At 37.7% G+C, this 16,154-nt stretch overlaps 1 protein-coding gene across 1 annotated transcript; it reads left to right on the top strand.

The window, feature by feature from the left end:
* Positions 1 to 2,428: 2,428 nt before the first annotated feature.
* LOC116252618 (putative disease resistance protein RGA3) lies at positions 2,429 to 4,776 on the top strand. Its single transcript, XM_031627001.1, has 4 exons — positions 2,429 to 2,828; positions 2,888 to 3,288; positions 3,363 to 3,689; positions 4,198 to 4,776. Exons 1-4 carry the CDS (start codon positions 2,429 to 2,431, stop codon positions 4,774 to 4,776), a joined length of 1,707 nt encoding a protein of 568 aa, XP_031482861.1.
* Positions 4,777 to 16,154: the final 11,378 nt, after the last annotated feature.

Below are 16,154 nucleotides of genomic sequence, written 5' to 3'. Positions count from 1 at the left end.
ACATTCATCCTATATGATTGGAAGAATGTAAAACATTCTTACCACAACATTCATCTAAATTCATTCCTACTACAACATACATCTAAGATTTTTGTTTTTATAATTATCGTATGTAAGAAGTAAAAGTTTTTTTGTTGAAAGGAGATTGGATTGTAGACCATCAAGCATGATTCCAATATTGGGTCATTACTTGGTTTGTGGTCTTAATGAAGTCGGTAAATAAAAAAAATCATGAGAGGATAATGTTAAAAAGAATACAAGAGATAAAACACTCTAATGAAAAGAAAGAGAGAGAGATAGAGAAAGACATGCACATATGTGTACATTCCGTTACATATACACATATATAAAAGTTTAAAAGAAAAAGATGTATTGATTTGAAAAGAAAAAGAAAAATATACATACGTATATATGGGAATGTATAGGAAATTCTGTATGGGAAGATATTTGTCTTGAAAAGAGGAATAAAATGTTTGAAAGAGAGGAAATAGAGCACATATGCATACACATTCATGCACATATGAAAATTTGTAAAATGGAAAATGAAAGCATAGAGAGAGAAAGATAAGGAGATCATTATGCGCACATGGATATATATAATATGTATATACATGTGTGCCTTCACAAGTTTAGAAATCAAGGAATAACTTAAAATTACCAACTTCAAGTTTAATGTGAGCCGGAGGAGAGCTTGGACTCATGCAAGAGTCTAAGCTAAGTCGCTAAGGCAGCATTAGAAGGTTTCTTTTAAAAATGTTTTAGAAAATATGATTTATATAAATATGGAATGTTATTATTTGGTTTGTCACAAGGGATATTTTTCTTCCACCGGTGGGTATGGAAGAAAATCAAGCAATATAACGAGGCACTCATTAGGGTACCTAATTGGATGATTAGAAAGGAAACTAGCACAAAATGACATACAAATGCACATTAACATGTATATTTTTGTGAGGGTTTTCCTCGGGTTGGACAAGTCCCAAACTCAAAAGTTGATATGAAGATAAAAATAAAAAACCCCTAACCACACTCTCATTCTCACCATATGTTCACATATAAAAGGGAAATCCAAGCAACTATGCGTGGATGATATATAGACAATATTCAAGGAAGGAAAGAGAGAGAGAGAGAGAGGATGATGGGAAGAGAAAGATTCAACTAGGAGAGAGGGCATAATGTAACTATAAAATGAAAGATCATCTCATCTTTTCATTCCCCTGGTACACTTGAGCATAGCCTCTTATCTCTAAGAAGAGATTGAGTGTTATCTCCTTTGGCTATGGAGAGACGAGGATGAGAAGAAAAGGAAGAAAGAAACACAATGCTACATTCAATAAAAGAGAAGACATGATTCAATCATGAAATGAAAGATCATCTCATCTTTTTATGATCCTGTTGCACTTGAGCATAGCATCTTTTCTCTAAAAAGAGGTTGAGTGATATTTCTTTTTGTCATGAGATGAAGATGAGAAGAAAATGAAGAAAAAAAAACAATGCTATATTCAATAAAAGAGAAAACATGATTCAATCATGAAATGAAAGATCATCTCATCTTTCCATACTCTTGGTGCACTTGAGCATAGCCTCTTGTCTATAAAAAGAAGTTGAGTGCTATCTCTTTTGGTCATGGAGAGATGAAGATGAAAAGAAAGAAAATAAGAGAGAAATCAGAGGGATGATGATTACATACCTCTAATAAGAAATAACTTAAGAAAATGAACAACCATACTTGAAATTATCTTGGACTTACCTTGAAATAATCTCCAAAATAATGAAGATGATGTCTCCAAGAGAGTTGTAGCTTGCTCCAAGTTGAAGAGAAAGAAGAGAAATGGAAAGAGGAAGAGGGAGAGAGAGAGCTAAGGGAAAAACTCTAAGTCTTTAAGTGAGTACACTAGAGTTTTTCCAAGGGCTAACTCTTGCCCAAGAGGGGGGATGTGGGGGGTATTTATAAAGGATTTTGGAGCCAAAACCCAAAATTCAATTTTTTTTTAAAATTTTATAACATTTTCATAGGAATTTCAACTAATTTTGACCTTTTTTCAAATTTTTTGTAAAAGAAATAGGATTGAAATAGGTGGGATTGGCCATTAGGCCTGCAAGAAAACATTTTCTGATGTGGGCAGGGCTAATGCCCACTAAAAATGGTCAAAAATGCCGCATAAAGAGTGGTTTTTTTGTCAAAATGAGAGGGGAAAGGGGTTCGATCGTGCTCTTGCTTTAAGGAACATGTATCATCGAAGGATACCAAAGCACAATTGCAATTTGCAAAAGGGACAAGCATTCTATAACTTCATGGAACAAGGTAAGGAAGCCCTGGACCATTCTGTGCTCTTGCTTTAAGGAACATGTATCTGCTTCCTACAACCTTGCAATTGATATTAAAAATATCAGCCAAAAGCTTGAGAAAATATAAAAAAATAAGATAATGGCGGATGTGCTCGAAATAACACCAAGAGATATTGGTAGTGAGGGTCCTGTTCGTGGTGAACATGACAACCCCCGAGAGACAACCCATCACATGGGTGTACAACCACCTACAGGGAGGGAGGATGATAAAAAGGTGATAGTAGAAAAGCTCTGGTCGAATGACTCTATACAAAGTAGTAAGGCACAGAAGGGTGGTATTTCTATTATTTCTATTGTAGGAAAAGGTGGAATCGGCAAAACAACTCTTGCAAAAATGGTCTTTAAAGAAGTCAAAGAACATTTTGGAAAATGTAGATGGTGGGTTTGTGTTTCGGAGAGGCAAAACCGTAAGGTTTTGGTGCGGCAGATACTAAGGGAAGTGTGCAAGGGATCTAGAGAAAACCCTTATTGTTCCATGAGTGAGTTGTGCACACAATTACAGAATGAGCTCTTAAAGGAAAATTTTTGTTGGTCCTAGATGATGTGTGGGAACTAGAATGGTGGGAGGAAGAGGTAGAGGGAACATTGATGGCAGGTGCAATGGGGAGCAATATTTTGATTACCAGTAGAAAGAAAAATGTATCGAAAGGGATGTGTGCTTCTTATGTCCATGAATTACCAGAATTTAGTTTTGACCAAAGCTGGGAGTTGTTTCTAAAGGAGGCAAGCCAAACAGAAGAAGATTTGGTGCTGCATAGGATCAGAGATGTTGGAGAGAGAATAGTAAGGAAGTGTGGTGGGTTGCTGCTTGTGATTAAGACGGTAGGGTCGATGATGCGTACCAAGAAATGCATACAAAAGACTGGAAATTCGTGGAGGGTAGTAAGATATGGGAATGGGAGATGTCTGCAGCTGAAATCGGTGGCAAAGTTCTTTCAGGTCTCATGCTGAGCTATGATGACTTGCCGCATTATTTAAAGAGCTGTTTTGCATATTGCTGCATTTATTCAAAGGATTATAAGATGGAAAGGGAGAGATTGATCTGGCAATGGTTGGTGCATGAATTGATAGAGGAAAAGGAAGGCATAGATGTGGAAATGACAGCAAACCAATACATTGATGATCTGATGAACCGATGCTTGATTGAAAAAGCACGTGGATATGGTTATGAGGGCACTCATCTCACGTTGCATAACATTTTGCATGACCTTGCCTTATATATAGATGGAAGGGAATATAGCCATGCCTCCGCTACTGAGCACACCCACCATAAGTCATTACTTAGTGTACACGATGATGCAGAGGGACACAAGCCTAATGCCTTGGAAACAGCAAATAAGGTGTGCACATTGTTGGCTGATTCCAAGTCAGACTTCCCTCTGCCTTATATTATATACTTAAAATCGGATTCCGGTTCCGGTTCCAAGTTACACTTGCCTCTGTTTTATATTAAATACATAACCAATTTCAAGTGGTTGAGGGTGTTGTCATTGAGGGCATGTCAGGATATTCATGAGTTGCCAAAGTCCATTGAAGACCTTTCACTTCTAAAATATATCGATCTCAGCTATTCTAAAGTGAGACCCTTGCCCAGTTCAATCGGCAGGCTCCGTAACTTGCAAACATTGGATTTAAGTCATAGTGATATTGAAGAGTTGCCCAAGGAAATGGGCAACTGTGAACTTGAGGTATCTTGGGCTGAAAGGAACAAAGTGTTTGGAATTTGTAGCTGAAGGCTTGGGGAAGCTTACCAATTTACAGACCTTGCATAGGTTTATGGTATGCGATGACAAAGGGAAGACAAGAGGTTGAAATATTAATGAACTAAAAGACTTGAACAAACTAAAGGGGGAATTGTCCATTGAAGGTTTGCGGGGAGGAAGGGTGAAAGTGATCGATGCAAAGAAGGTACATCTCAAGGAGAGGCATGAACTGAATGGTGTGGAATTGTACTTCAAGGTGGGAGATGATGACAGAGTGGGTAGTGCTTCTGAAGAGAGGGGTTTGCTGGAGGCTTTGGAACCTCCACATGGTATAGAGAGGTTGGCAATTTGTGATTATGAAAGAGATAGGCCAGTGTGGTATTTGGACACCAACTATGTGGACCTGCGGACACTATGCCTGGAACGTTGCCCATTGCTGGCAACTGTGATAGGAATTAAATCATTGGAAAATTTGCAGGTCAGAGAATGCCCAACATTCTGTGCATTGCTGAGCATGCCTTTGTTGAAGTCCTTGAATATTTCTGACTGTGATGGTCTCAACACGATTGGTGACTTGCCTAAATTGGAGACGTTGCATGTGTATGGAAGTGGCAATGGGTTGCCTCAGTGGGTGTGGGGTCTCTCCAACTGGAGACATTGTAACTATACTCTTTCTCTGAGGACATCTGCTTGGGAGGCCACTGGCAATGCCTCCCCAAACTGAGAAGACTATGGCTTTCTAAGTTACCCAATCTGAAGTCTCTGGTGGACGTCAATAATATTACTCCACAACAAAATGAAACAACATGTCCCACGGATGCACAGGAACGGATCACCTGCCTCTCCAAGCTTGAAATGTTGACAATTATCTCATGTCCAGCACTCCATCTGCTGCAGGAGTGAAGCAACCGTTTTAGGGGAAAGATAACACGTGTATAGATAATGTTACTGAAAATCGGTGACAAATTGTAATTAATTATCTTGGTTAAATATGTGTGTTGTCATTTCATTGCCGCTCTTGTTTAATTTATGCATCAACAGAGTCTTGTCTAGCTGTTTTAAACTTCTCAAATTGATGACCATCTCTCTCATTTGATTTTTTTTCGTAATTGAAAACAAAAATCAATTATGTGAATACCAGCACGTACCTTGTATAAATGATAAATGCGATGCTGTTTAGGTCAAACAGAAGGCAATGTCCTTTGGCTTGAATCGATACAGATAAAAAATACCTTTTTCCTTTACAAAAATTTTAAAAACAATTTCAAATATTATTTTGTTTTATATCCATCAATTGATGCACAAAGGCCCCGATTAATTAGCTGATACGATAAAATCCCAAGCTGGCCATTATTTGAGCGATCTTCAAAGTTTTGTTTTTCATATTTATGTCATTAATATGCATTTAATCATCTTCACAAATTTAAAACACATACCCAAAATCTGAAAAACCTGCGTACATTTGAAAAAAATATATGGAAACTACTTATAGTCGAATAATTTATAAATCATGCATTTTATAGTGTGTCTTTTTAATTCAAGTGGATATTTGAAAGAATTGAAATTATGAAATTTTTGCAAAGTGTAAGATTCTAAGAAATCACACCAAGAAGTCCATATGAGGCTTTTGGCATCGGTTGTTTTATAAGGAAGCAGGCCCTCCTGGGTCACCTGTTTCTCAGCAATTGACTTGATTGGCAAAAGTTCAATAACAACATGTGAATGTATAACTGGGCTCGGTCTAGCCATCAAGTCTCAAGCCTGGCTCACCCCAGCCATCAGGATCCAAGCCCATGTTTGGCGCAGGTTCGCTTGACAGTAATGAAATTAAAAGAAAAGAACATACTTAACCTGACATGATTTGACTGCAATAAAATTATATATATTATATTTTTTTTTATTATATATATATATATATATAATTTCTCCTATAACACTGTGTTTTAAAATATTGGCATTTGATTTTTTAATGATGTAAAGCGAGAAAAATAATTAATGCTGAGACACCATTAAAAATTTAAATCAAATAATTTATTTAGAAAAACTAATCACAGTTTGGAGAAAAAAAGAAGCTAAAATACGAGGCATCTAAAGAAGGTATGCTGAGCGGCACACAAGTGGACAAAAATGAAAAGAAAGAAATCGACTTTCGTCAAAAATAAAAAACACTTAAATTTGATGAAGATAAACTTATGGGCCAAAATCAGCAGCATCTGACCCAACTATTCCACTCCCTTCACACACTTATCAAGATAGCAGTCGAATTCTACTGCTATATATATATATATATATATATATATATATATATGTATATATGTATGTATATATAAGCCGCAGGAAAAATGTTGGATTTCTTCTTTTAAACCAACATGATAGCAAATACTTAACCTTACCTGGCTAGTGCCACTTGATCTTGCTCTGTTGCTATTGTTAGAGAGACCTTTCACACCTAGTACTGAGCTCATGGTTCTGTCAAACAGGGTTTGTTGAAAGACAACAGCTGAACTGCATTAGTACGAGTCCCATAAGTTTGGCAAGGACATTGATAGCTACCTGTGGGCCTAGCTGGGCCTTCCCCTCTGGCTCGGACAAGTTGTGCTTCTAGTCATTGGTCAGATCACAACTCCGATGGGCTAAATAAATTTCTTTGTTTTGAAAAAAAAAAGTGGGCAGGTTATGTACTCTCCACCAATTTCGTAGAACTGAAGTTTACCAGTCGACAGTGTCAGCCACCTGGTTTCTACATTTGTCTCTTTGCCTTTCTTCGCGAAACCGGGGAAGATGGCAATAGTAATGAATGCACATGTAGAAGCACCCATTTCTAATCTGTTCCAGTCAGTAACGTTAAAAAAATTTAAAAGAATGTTAAAAAAATTAAGTATAAGAAAGAACCCATGAATTTTCTAGCCAAGTACCATCGAGTATTTAATTTGGTTACTTTTTATTAAATAAAAAATTAACATAAGTACAATGTTGTTATTTTTTTTAGAGATAGACATGTAGTACTATTGAATCAAATATTTTTAGTTAGATAATAAGTTCAAGTGTTAAGGACATTATTGTAAATCAATTTAAATTATCTCTTTCCCTTTCTTTTATATCGAAACAAGCTTTTATAATAATCTTTTTCATTTTCTTCTCCTTTTCTTTTCTTTCCCTACCAATTTTCTTTCAATTCCTTTCCTTTCTTGGCCCTTCCATCCATTAATCACTTCCTTAAGTTTCATTCCATCCAAACAAGGCAAAAAAGAGAAGGCCAAAGAACCCACCGGGTTGCACCACCGCAGGACCTTAACCACTCTATTCCACTAGCTATCTTAGGCTTTGTTTGGAACATCACTTCTATCCTTACATTTAGCAGTCATAGTTATAGGCAAATGATCTAGTCATTAAATCTAGGAAACAACAAATCATTTCAACGGAGTCTTTGATGCTACCTATTGCAAGCCTGGTTATATGTACCATATGGTGGATGAATTTTTGTGTGCCAGTCTGGTTTAATGACTAAAATACCCTTAGTTCACATTGAAAAGGAAAATTATTTGTAAAGACAATATTGAAAATAAAAAAAGTAAAAAGATATAGAGGACATTTTTTAATAAATTATCAAAATGTACTTCTTTCTTTTACTGTGTACCGTGTCCAAGCCTTGTTGCTAGAGTTGGGCACTGGTCTGGCAAGGTTAACTTCTTCTTGAGGCAGAGAGACATGCTACAATAAGTGGGTGCTGGCAAAGGTTGAGTAGGGTGTGGGCCCACACTGAGATCTGGACCATGAGATAGCCTCCTTGAATGTGTACGATGGCTCTTGTCAAGTGTGGCAGGTAGGAGCCGGTTCAAGGGTAGAGAGACAATGCAGGTCAAGCCGGGACAACATCAACCCACTCCCCTTAAAATGGGTCTTCTTCTCTAGGCCCAACGAGTGGGCCTCTCACCATCCAGGTCCGAAGTATGATGCTGTCTGGGACCTAACGGTGCACGTCTTCTCGCATAATCCATGGTAGAAGGTAGCGGCGGAGTCAAAAAAATTTCATAAGGGGGGGCTGAATTAAAGTTTCTGAATTTTGATAGGGGCTGAAATATCATTTTTCAAATTTTTACACAAGACAAGTAAAATTTTATAAAATTTACATATAAATTTAAAAGAAAAAATTAAGGGGTTGGGCAGAACCCCTGTGGGCCATCTCCCTTGGCTTCGCCCCTGGTAGAAGGCAGGGCTTTGACCATTACTTCAATATCATATGCCTTGCTGGTGGTGATTGCCATGCAACCTTCTGTACCTTTTTAACTTATTGAAGTGTAGAGACCCTAAAAACAATGGAAAGTTTAACCTTCGGATTCTCTTGCTCATCAAATTGTGGCCACAACTTATATTGATGCATTCCTCCCATGAGCAAAACTTATTGCTTTTTGAAGTGTTAGTCATGTTTTCCATTGAAAAGAAAACAAGGAAAAGAATAAAACTGAACCATTAAGCTGCCACCTTAGACATTTCAGAACTAAAAATAAAAATAAAATATCAAATCTTCAGCAGCTGAACATTGGAATGGTAAACAAAAAGAATGATTTGTTAACAAAACAAAAGATCTCTCTCTCTCTCCCACAGCTATCACTGAGATGTCTTCCTTTGCATTGTCTTGCATCTGTCTCCCTCCATGCTTTCATGGTCTTTTGACTTCTTGTGTCTGTCCTGAGAATGTTTGATAAGATCATTCGTAGCTTTATCTAGATTGATGATCGGCCCTCAGATTGCCTTGCACATTGGGACATGGTTGCCCTTCCGCATCATCATGGGGGTGCCGGGGTTACCAACCTTAGTTGGGCGTGTGAGTCTTCATTGTGTTCTTGGTGGTGGTGTTTGGCAACTGAGCTTTCTCCCATCACCCTTTTCATCTATTCCAAGTATGATCTGCCATCACCTAGTGATTGAAATATTTCCCTCTCTCAGACCTCACCTTCCCACTTTTGGTGCTGTCAGCTTTCAGCCCTTCTCTTTTTTCTCCACTTTGTTGACCTCCCATCACTTACCCCCCCACCCCCCCCCCATCCTGTCCTCTTTCGTATTCTTGTGGTTTCACTTTTTCTTCTTGCTACCTGGCCTTCTTTGTTTCTTCCACCGCATCGCTCTCACCCCAGTCCCTTTGGTCCCCTAGCCCCTCTCCTCGTGACATTGCTTATGTCTGGTTTCTTTTTACTGGCCACATTAATACTTTTGACTACCTATAGCACCTTGGCATTAGTTTAGCTAACTAGTGTCTCATCTACCTCGCCACAGCTGAGTCTCAGGTTTACCTCTTTACCTCATGCCCTTTCTTCTATAGTATTCTTGCCACTGTTTCGTCTTCTTTTGTTTGTAGCTATTCGCCTTTTCCTGGGTTCATATTTAGAGGTTATTGTTTATATGCTTTTGGTGGCACATTTGGGAAGAGTGCAACAATAGGGTCTTTAGGGGCAGCTTCTCATCGCCAGATTTTGTGACACGCTTTGTCCAGGGGAATGTCCACTTTACTATTCGGACACTACACCATCTTTTGTTTGCTACTGGGTGACTCTACCGCGCCGCTTATCCACTCTCTCACGACCTCTCTTATTTTATTTTATTGGGCTGTTATCTCATGTATTTTATTCTTCTATTTTATTTTTGCAGTTCATTTTTGTATCTAGTTGACTTTTTGTCCTCAAATTTTGTTATGGATTCCTATTTTCTCGTCTCTCTCTCTCTCTCCATCACCAGAAGCAATAATTAAAGTATAAGCTCTATTCCTTGAGGAAAACTACAAATCTAGTGAGGAACATTAGCGCAAATTGAATGTAAAAGAAGGAAACATGTACAAATGAAAGCACAATAAAATTAGGGTTTTCAATTAATTATCAACTTCACCCACTCCAAATGAACTACCCGTTCATTTAAATAGAGATTCCTAACTAAATGGATCTTGGATCCATTCTAATGTCCGATCTGTGTGAACCTGCATCATTGATCCATTCTACAATCAGATCTGAGTGCACTGTTGCTGTCACTCTTTCTTTATGTATATATATATATATAGATAAAGGAAAGTTGGTGAAAAGCAGATCACTTGGGTAAAAGACAAAAACTAGACCTATTAAACATAATTATTAAAATATTTTTGGGCAATCTAACCGCATAGATATGATCTTAAGAGTAATTTGATGAGAAACATATATTAAGTTGGTCATTTTATAATTAAAATATTTTTTTTAATAATAAAAATATAAACGACTTAAATAACAGAAGATTTTTACTTTGCAATGGGGCAAAATGGTTTCAAACTTGCATATCTACATAGGAGTTGGATCTAGTTTGCATTTTTATTGCATTCACATGTTTTAATATGTGTCGTGTATATTCATTGGATAAAAATCATATCTATATCCATTACTAGAGAGGGAGGTGTATAAGTAGTAGAACGTAAGCACTTAAAGTAAACATGGCACAAGCACAATATTTTCACGTGAACATGCTATCATGTGACTCGATTAATTGTTAGCAGATGCTAGTACCCATTTGACTGTGTATATCTGCATGAGGCTGTGTTGGAGAGGCCGGAGCATCTTGACAATTGGAGAAATCTATACATGTACACAGGAACACATACACACAAACACACACACACACACACCAGGCTTTCGCCAGAGTATGTGTCGTATGCTCAAACCAACATCTAACAAAATTTTGGATCTTGACTGGTAGATGCTTTGGATTAAATTCATTTCACAATTGTCATTTTTGCATTAGTTTGTAAGATAGGCAGAAGCCACAGATATGCCATAGCCAAATAAAGTGCCCATCTAGTTCCCATAGGAGTTTGGTTCTTCCATATTTGAGGACATCAAGGCTCCCCAGTCTTCCTTACTCGCACTCAATTATAGATCTCAGCTCTGGTCATCTTGTGAGCTTGTGCAGGGTCCCAGCACTCTTGTTAGTCCCCATTGATAATGACATAATCCCAAAGACATGATTAACCCAAGGATTATTCACTTTGTTCTTTTGCTGCAAAGGATACATTGCATCTGATCGACAAGCATGCATGGAAATTAAAAGGGGCCTTGACCTGACCCAATCAGATAAGCCACCTTGCCCCAACCATAGTTACATGCGCCACCCCAGAATAGGAGATGGCCCATGTCATCCTATCTAGGGGCGGAGCCAGGGGGGACCCGTAGGGGCCCTGGTCCTCCCTCAATTTTTTTTTTAAATTTACATGTAAATTTTAGAAAATTTTACTTGTCTTATATAAAAACTTTGAAAAATGATATTTGAAAATTTTGAAACTTTAATTCGTTCCCCCTCATGAAAAATTTCTATCCCATAGAATTATCCTTCACCGACCACCATTTGGAGTAACCGATCCTGTCGCCCCTTTTAATTAATCTGGATATATGAGTCCTATGGTTGCATTCCAATCTGTTCCATATTTAATTGTAACAGGATGACCTCCTACTGTATCGGAGACTGTCGCTCCACCTGTCATCAACCAATCTTGCTTGGCATTCATTCTTTGACAGTATGTGTACTCTTGATTTAACCCAATATCCAGATGACTTCAGATTTTGAAAAATCAAATATTGTACAAAAATCTCATGTTAATTAAGTGTTTGCATAAACAAAATCAAGTAAATGAAAGTTAAAGATTTAAAAAATATATATAACTTGAAGGACGTTTAGGTTGAAAGATGATTGAGACACCATAAAAAGAAGCTTTAAGAAAGCATTTTTCGCATAAAAATGCAGTTCCGTATCAAGTACTTAACCTGTTGAGGGTTAAAAGTACATTTTAAAACTTGAGCAGTCTTATCATTGAGTAGCTTTTTTTAACTTCTTTGAAAGGAAAAATACGAGAAACAATTGTATGAAGGCAAAATATTGCATAAAAATAAGAATAAAAATATACAAAAATTAAGACAATTACTTGAATAATGAAGAATACTGTCTACTTAGTGTAGATGTTGTCGATAAGAAATAAGAATAAAAATGTCAGCAATTAAGTGATGATATCATAATCAATATGGCTATCTGTGTTGTGCTTTAGGTTTGGAGGCAGGAAAATTACATTGGAAAAAAATCAATCAAGTGAAAGTAAATACCCTGGTGTGTCCGGTATCCATGTTGCCATCTTGATACACCAATACGCATGGAGACAAATTTGCTGCAGCTGAAAATGACCAGTTAGGAGCCAAAAACAAAAAAAAACAAGTTTTACTAACGCCAGAAAATGCCAATAAAAGTTAGAAAACCGTCGGAATAAGTATTACTGACTGCGCATGCAATCTCTTAGTGTAGATGGTGTCGTCGAAGCTTTCACTTACAGATATGTCAACCACAGTATATGTTTACATATCGTGTCAATCAGGGACAGAGGGAGGGGGCGCACCTGGACCATGGCCCGGGTGAGCGCAGGATTTTTTGTTTTTATATTGAAAAAATCAATTTTTTTTACTATGGCCCGACCCATTGCTCCTCTTGGCCGACCTGTCACTCCTCTTGGCCCGACCTGCGGACCGTTTGGCCTGCCCTTGAAAAAAATCCTGGCTCCGCCCCTGGTGTCAATAAACTCTGAACCTTTACTGGTAGTACTAAACCATCGGTAAATGAACTCGGTAACTTCTACTGATGGTTTTGCCACATTAGTAAATAACTGATCTTTAGTAACTGTTTTGTCATGTCGATAAATCACTGTCAGCTAAACGTGGATTTTTTGTAATGGAAGAAAGAACAAATTTTAGATCATTCTAACTTGCACAATATAAAGGCTATTATAATGCCCAGTGTAAAGAATTGCACTTAATTCAGGAAAAGTTTACCTGTTGGCCAGCAAATAGAGTATTGGTCTGATCCAATCCGTCAATCGTTTCACGAGTAAGGCCTAATTACTTTTTCATATTTGAGGGATTTGGACCAACTATGTATTGGCCAATGTGTTCAGTTGCACAACAAATCCAACTATGTGTTGGTCAACGTAATGAAAGCTCCTCCCTTTCTATTGAGAGGGCTGTTCATGAAGTCAGCTTGAGCTCTGGTCGAATCTTCAAACCCGCAGCTAAAAGCTTGAGTGGAGATGGCAATCTCAGCTAGGCTTGAGCTTAAATGAGTCATTTATAAAAAATAATATTTTTTTGGGGGGGGAAGATAGGAGGATCTTGGACGTAGTTCCCGCCTGGGAGAAAAGAAAGAGCAACTTTCATTTAGTGATAACAAAAGGAGACATCTTTTATATATTTTCTATCATGAGCTTAACCAGGTCGAGTGTGCCTAGCTCAAGTTCAACTCGTTTGTCTATGCGATTCAATTCCTTATGGGTTGAGCTCGTATTGAGCTTACGTGAGTGAGTTCAAGTTGAGCATGAGTTGGCTTGACTCATTGGACACCCCTCTCTATTGGTAGGGAAAATTTCAGGACAGTGCACATTAGTAGAGCCTGCCGGACCTGATAAGAACAAGGGCTCGGGCCAGGCTGCAGCTTGTGACAACAGCCCAGACCTACCTGACTGCCCACAACCAGTGCCTGAGGCTCTACATTGAAGATTTTCCGAATATTTTACGACTAATTTACAATGCATTTTGAGCTTTTTGGTCCTCAAATGCTTCAATTTTCCTTAATTTCGATAAACTTTTAATCCAATTTATTCGTTGATTGTATTTGTCACTCATTTGGATCTAATTTCATGTTCCGGACTCAACCTCAACCCCAATTGATTTGGATCCAAATTCAAACATCAGATCCAAAACCAAGTTTTGGGTTCAGATCTGCATTCAAGTCATGGCCCTAGGTCAAAAATAGATTTATAGATCCATATCCAGAACCAAATCCCAGTTATAGATTAAAAAATGTTCTAAATTTAGATCCATAACCAAATCTGAGTTCTATATCCAAAACCATCCTTAAACCAAATTCAGATCCAAATCCCAGCTCCAGTTTTAGACCCGTATCCAAATTTCAACTTTAGATCCAAAGCAAGCTTTCATAACAAACCCAGATTCAAAACGAAATCTCATATTTAAACCTTGATCTGAATTCAAACTCAGACACATTTGATCCAAATATGAGCCTTGGATCCAAATTAGATGTATTATAGATCTAAAATCCAAAGTCTACATCAAACTCAAGATGCATATCCTTGTTCAGATCCAATTCCTTAGTCCAATCCAAATTTTGAACCAATTTTAAAAAGAGATCACGAAACTGTCATGCCAAAGATTCGGATGCATCGGATTTGCCTCAACTGCTCGAAAAAATAAGTGAGTTAACATGGTACTGCAGCATCAGCAAGTGTTAGACCTCCCATTGGTAATGCTCTCATCTCCCTAACACCTGATCATTGGATAGTCGACTAACTTGTCTCAATTAACTTGTCTGTTTCAAAGATTGTTAAATATTTAAATTGTCGTTATTTTGTCCTCCAATAATGTTGTATTTGAAGACACTATTTTGATGAGGAAGCTTGGTTAGGAAACTCAAGAAAATGACTTTATGTTTAAAATTAATGCATGCCCCTTGACTACCCAAATCAGTCATGCTTGGGGGCTTTGGCATGAGAGACTTGGTCATCCATCATGACACACCCTGAATATTTTATTGCCAAATTTGAATTATAAGTCACATGTTTGTGAAACTTGCAAGCATGCTAAAATATCTATAGACTCCCATTTTATTAATCTTTGAATAATGCTTTGTCTCCGTTTGAACTAGTGCATACTGATGTGTGGGACCAGCCCCAGTGAACTCATACTTAATTTTTGTTATTACCTTACATTGATTGATTTTTTCAAAAAATACTTGGATTTATTTACTAAAAACCAAGGATGAAGTTTTTGCAAAAATTTCTAAAATTTTACAAAATAGTTGAAACTCAATTTGAAATCCACATAAAATGTCTTGAATCTGACAACAAAACTAGATATGAATACCAGTTTTCTGAACAATTTGCAAGAGAAAGTGGGAGAAACCGTCAATTCACTGGTGATGGAGCTAAAGGAGTGTGGATATTGCTGGCTCCTAGAGGAGGCATGTTGGAGGGTGAGGTAGAGGTGTTAGAGCAGATTTTCAGCTTCCATAGAGAATATGGTGAACAGATTACAATAATCTCTTTGGTTGATGCTCTAGTCCGAAAGCTTCGTCTACACCTTGATGGAAGGAGAGTGTGGGCTGTTTGAAGAAGAACTTTAGAAGGTTTTCAGTACAGAGTGAAGGAGGAAAAAGGGAATCCTATGTTCGATTTTGGTGTGTTCGTAATGCCCATTTAAAGGAGGGGAAATTTATTTTGTGCAGACCAACAGTTGCTCATAGTTTGTTTTCTCTTTTTTGCTCATTCGGAGGGTTTAGTCAACCCTTTGTTTTTCTGAATGTGAAAATTAGCATTTGTATAATGCTAACCTTTCTCTGTATGGGCGATTTTGTTTAAATAAAGGTAAGGGGCCTAATCCCCATAAAGCTGCTACTGCGAATGGATTTGTTTTTACCTATCATAATTCAAGAATATGCATGTTGAAATCATTTTCAAGCTGATATGAATCCAATCCATTTCCAGTGGGTGTGGTGTCTCTCCGGACCGGAGGAATTGCAACTGGAAGGCTTTACCGAGCACAACACCTTGGGAGGCTACTAGAAATGCCTCTTGAAACTAAGACACCAATGCCTTTCTGACATCCCCAATTTCAAGTCTCTGGCGGATTTCAATAATATTACTCTCCAAAAAAATGATGCAGTAGAAACGATAGGTCCCAAGGATGCAAAGGAACAGATCGCCTGCCTCTCCAAGCTTGAATTGTTGGCAATCAACAGCTGTTCTGCACTCCACCCCCGGCCGGAGTTAACGGACCATCTTGACTGTTTCTGTTCCTGACATGCGATCTGTTTTCTCTTGTGAAGGCTGTCCACATGTCGGAACCTAGCAGAGGATTATTTTTTGCTTTATTTTATATGAATACCCTTGGTCTATCCTGATGAAAATGACACTCTTGTCACCGTGTTTTCTTTACTGATTGATGGTTTGGATTAAATTCATCTCACAACTTTATTTTTTGCTTTAGTTTATATGCATACCCTGAGGAGGCTGAAGCTCCTTCCTTTTTTCCTCTAACC

This window comes from Nymphaea colorata, chromosome 4, assembly GCF_008831285.2.
Source record: "Nymphaea colorata isolate Beijing-Zhang1983 chromosome 4, ASM883128v2, whole genome shotgun sequence".
In the NCBI taxonomy this organism is placed as follows: Eukaryota; Viridiplantae; Streptophyta; class Magnoliopsida; order Nymphaeales; family Nymphaeaceae; genus Nymphaea; species Nymphaea colorata.
The sequence above is the reverse complement of the archived record's forward strand: the minus strand, read 5'-3'. Positions and strand labels throughout refer to the sequence as shown.

What these genes read in the sequence shown, in the direction of transcription:
- LOC116252618 (XM_031627001.1), top strand. Translation starts at nt 2,429, where the DNA reads ATGGCGGATGTGCTCGAAATAACACCAAGAGATATTGGTAGTGAGGGT. An exon ending in AAACCCTTATTGTTCCATGA is followed by an intron (nt 2,829 to 2,887) that starts GTGAGTTGTGCA and finishes TGTTGGTCCTAG; the next exon opens with ATGATGTGTGGGAACTAGAA. An exon ending in CGGTGGCAAAGTTCTTTCAG is followed by an intron (nt 3,289 to 3,362) that starts GTCTCATGCTGA and finishes ATTTATTCAAAG; the next exon opens with GATTATAAGATGGAAAGGGA.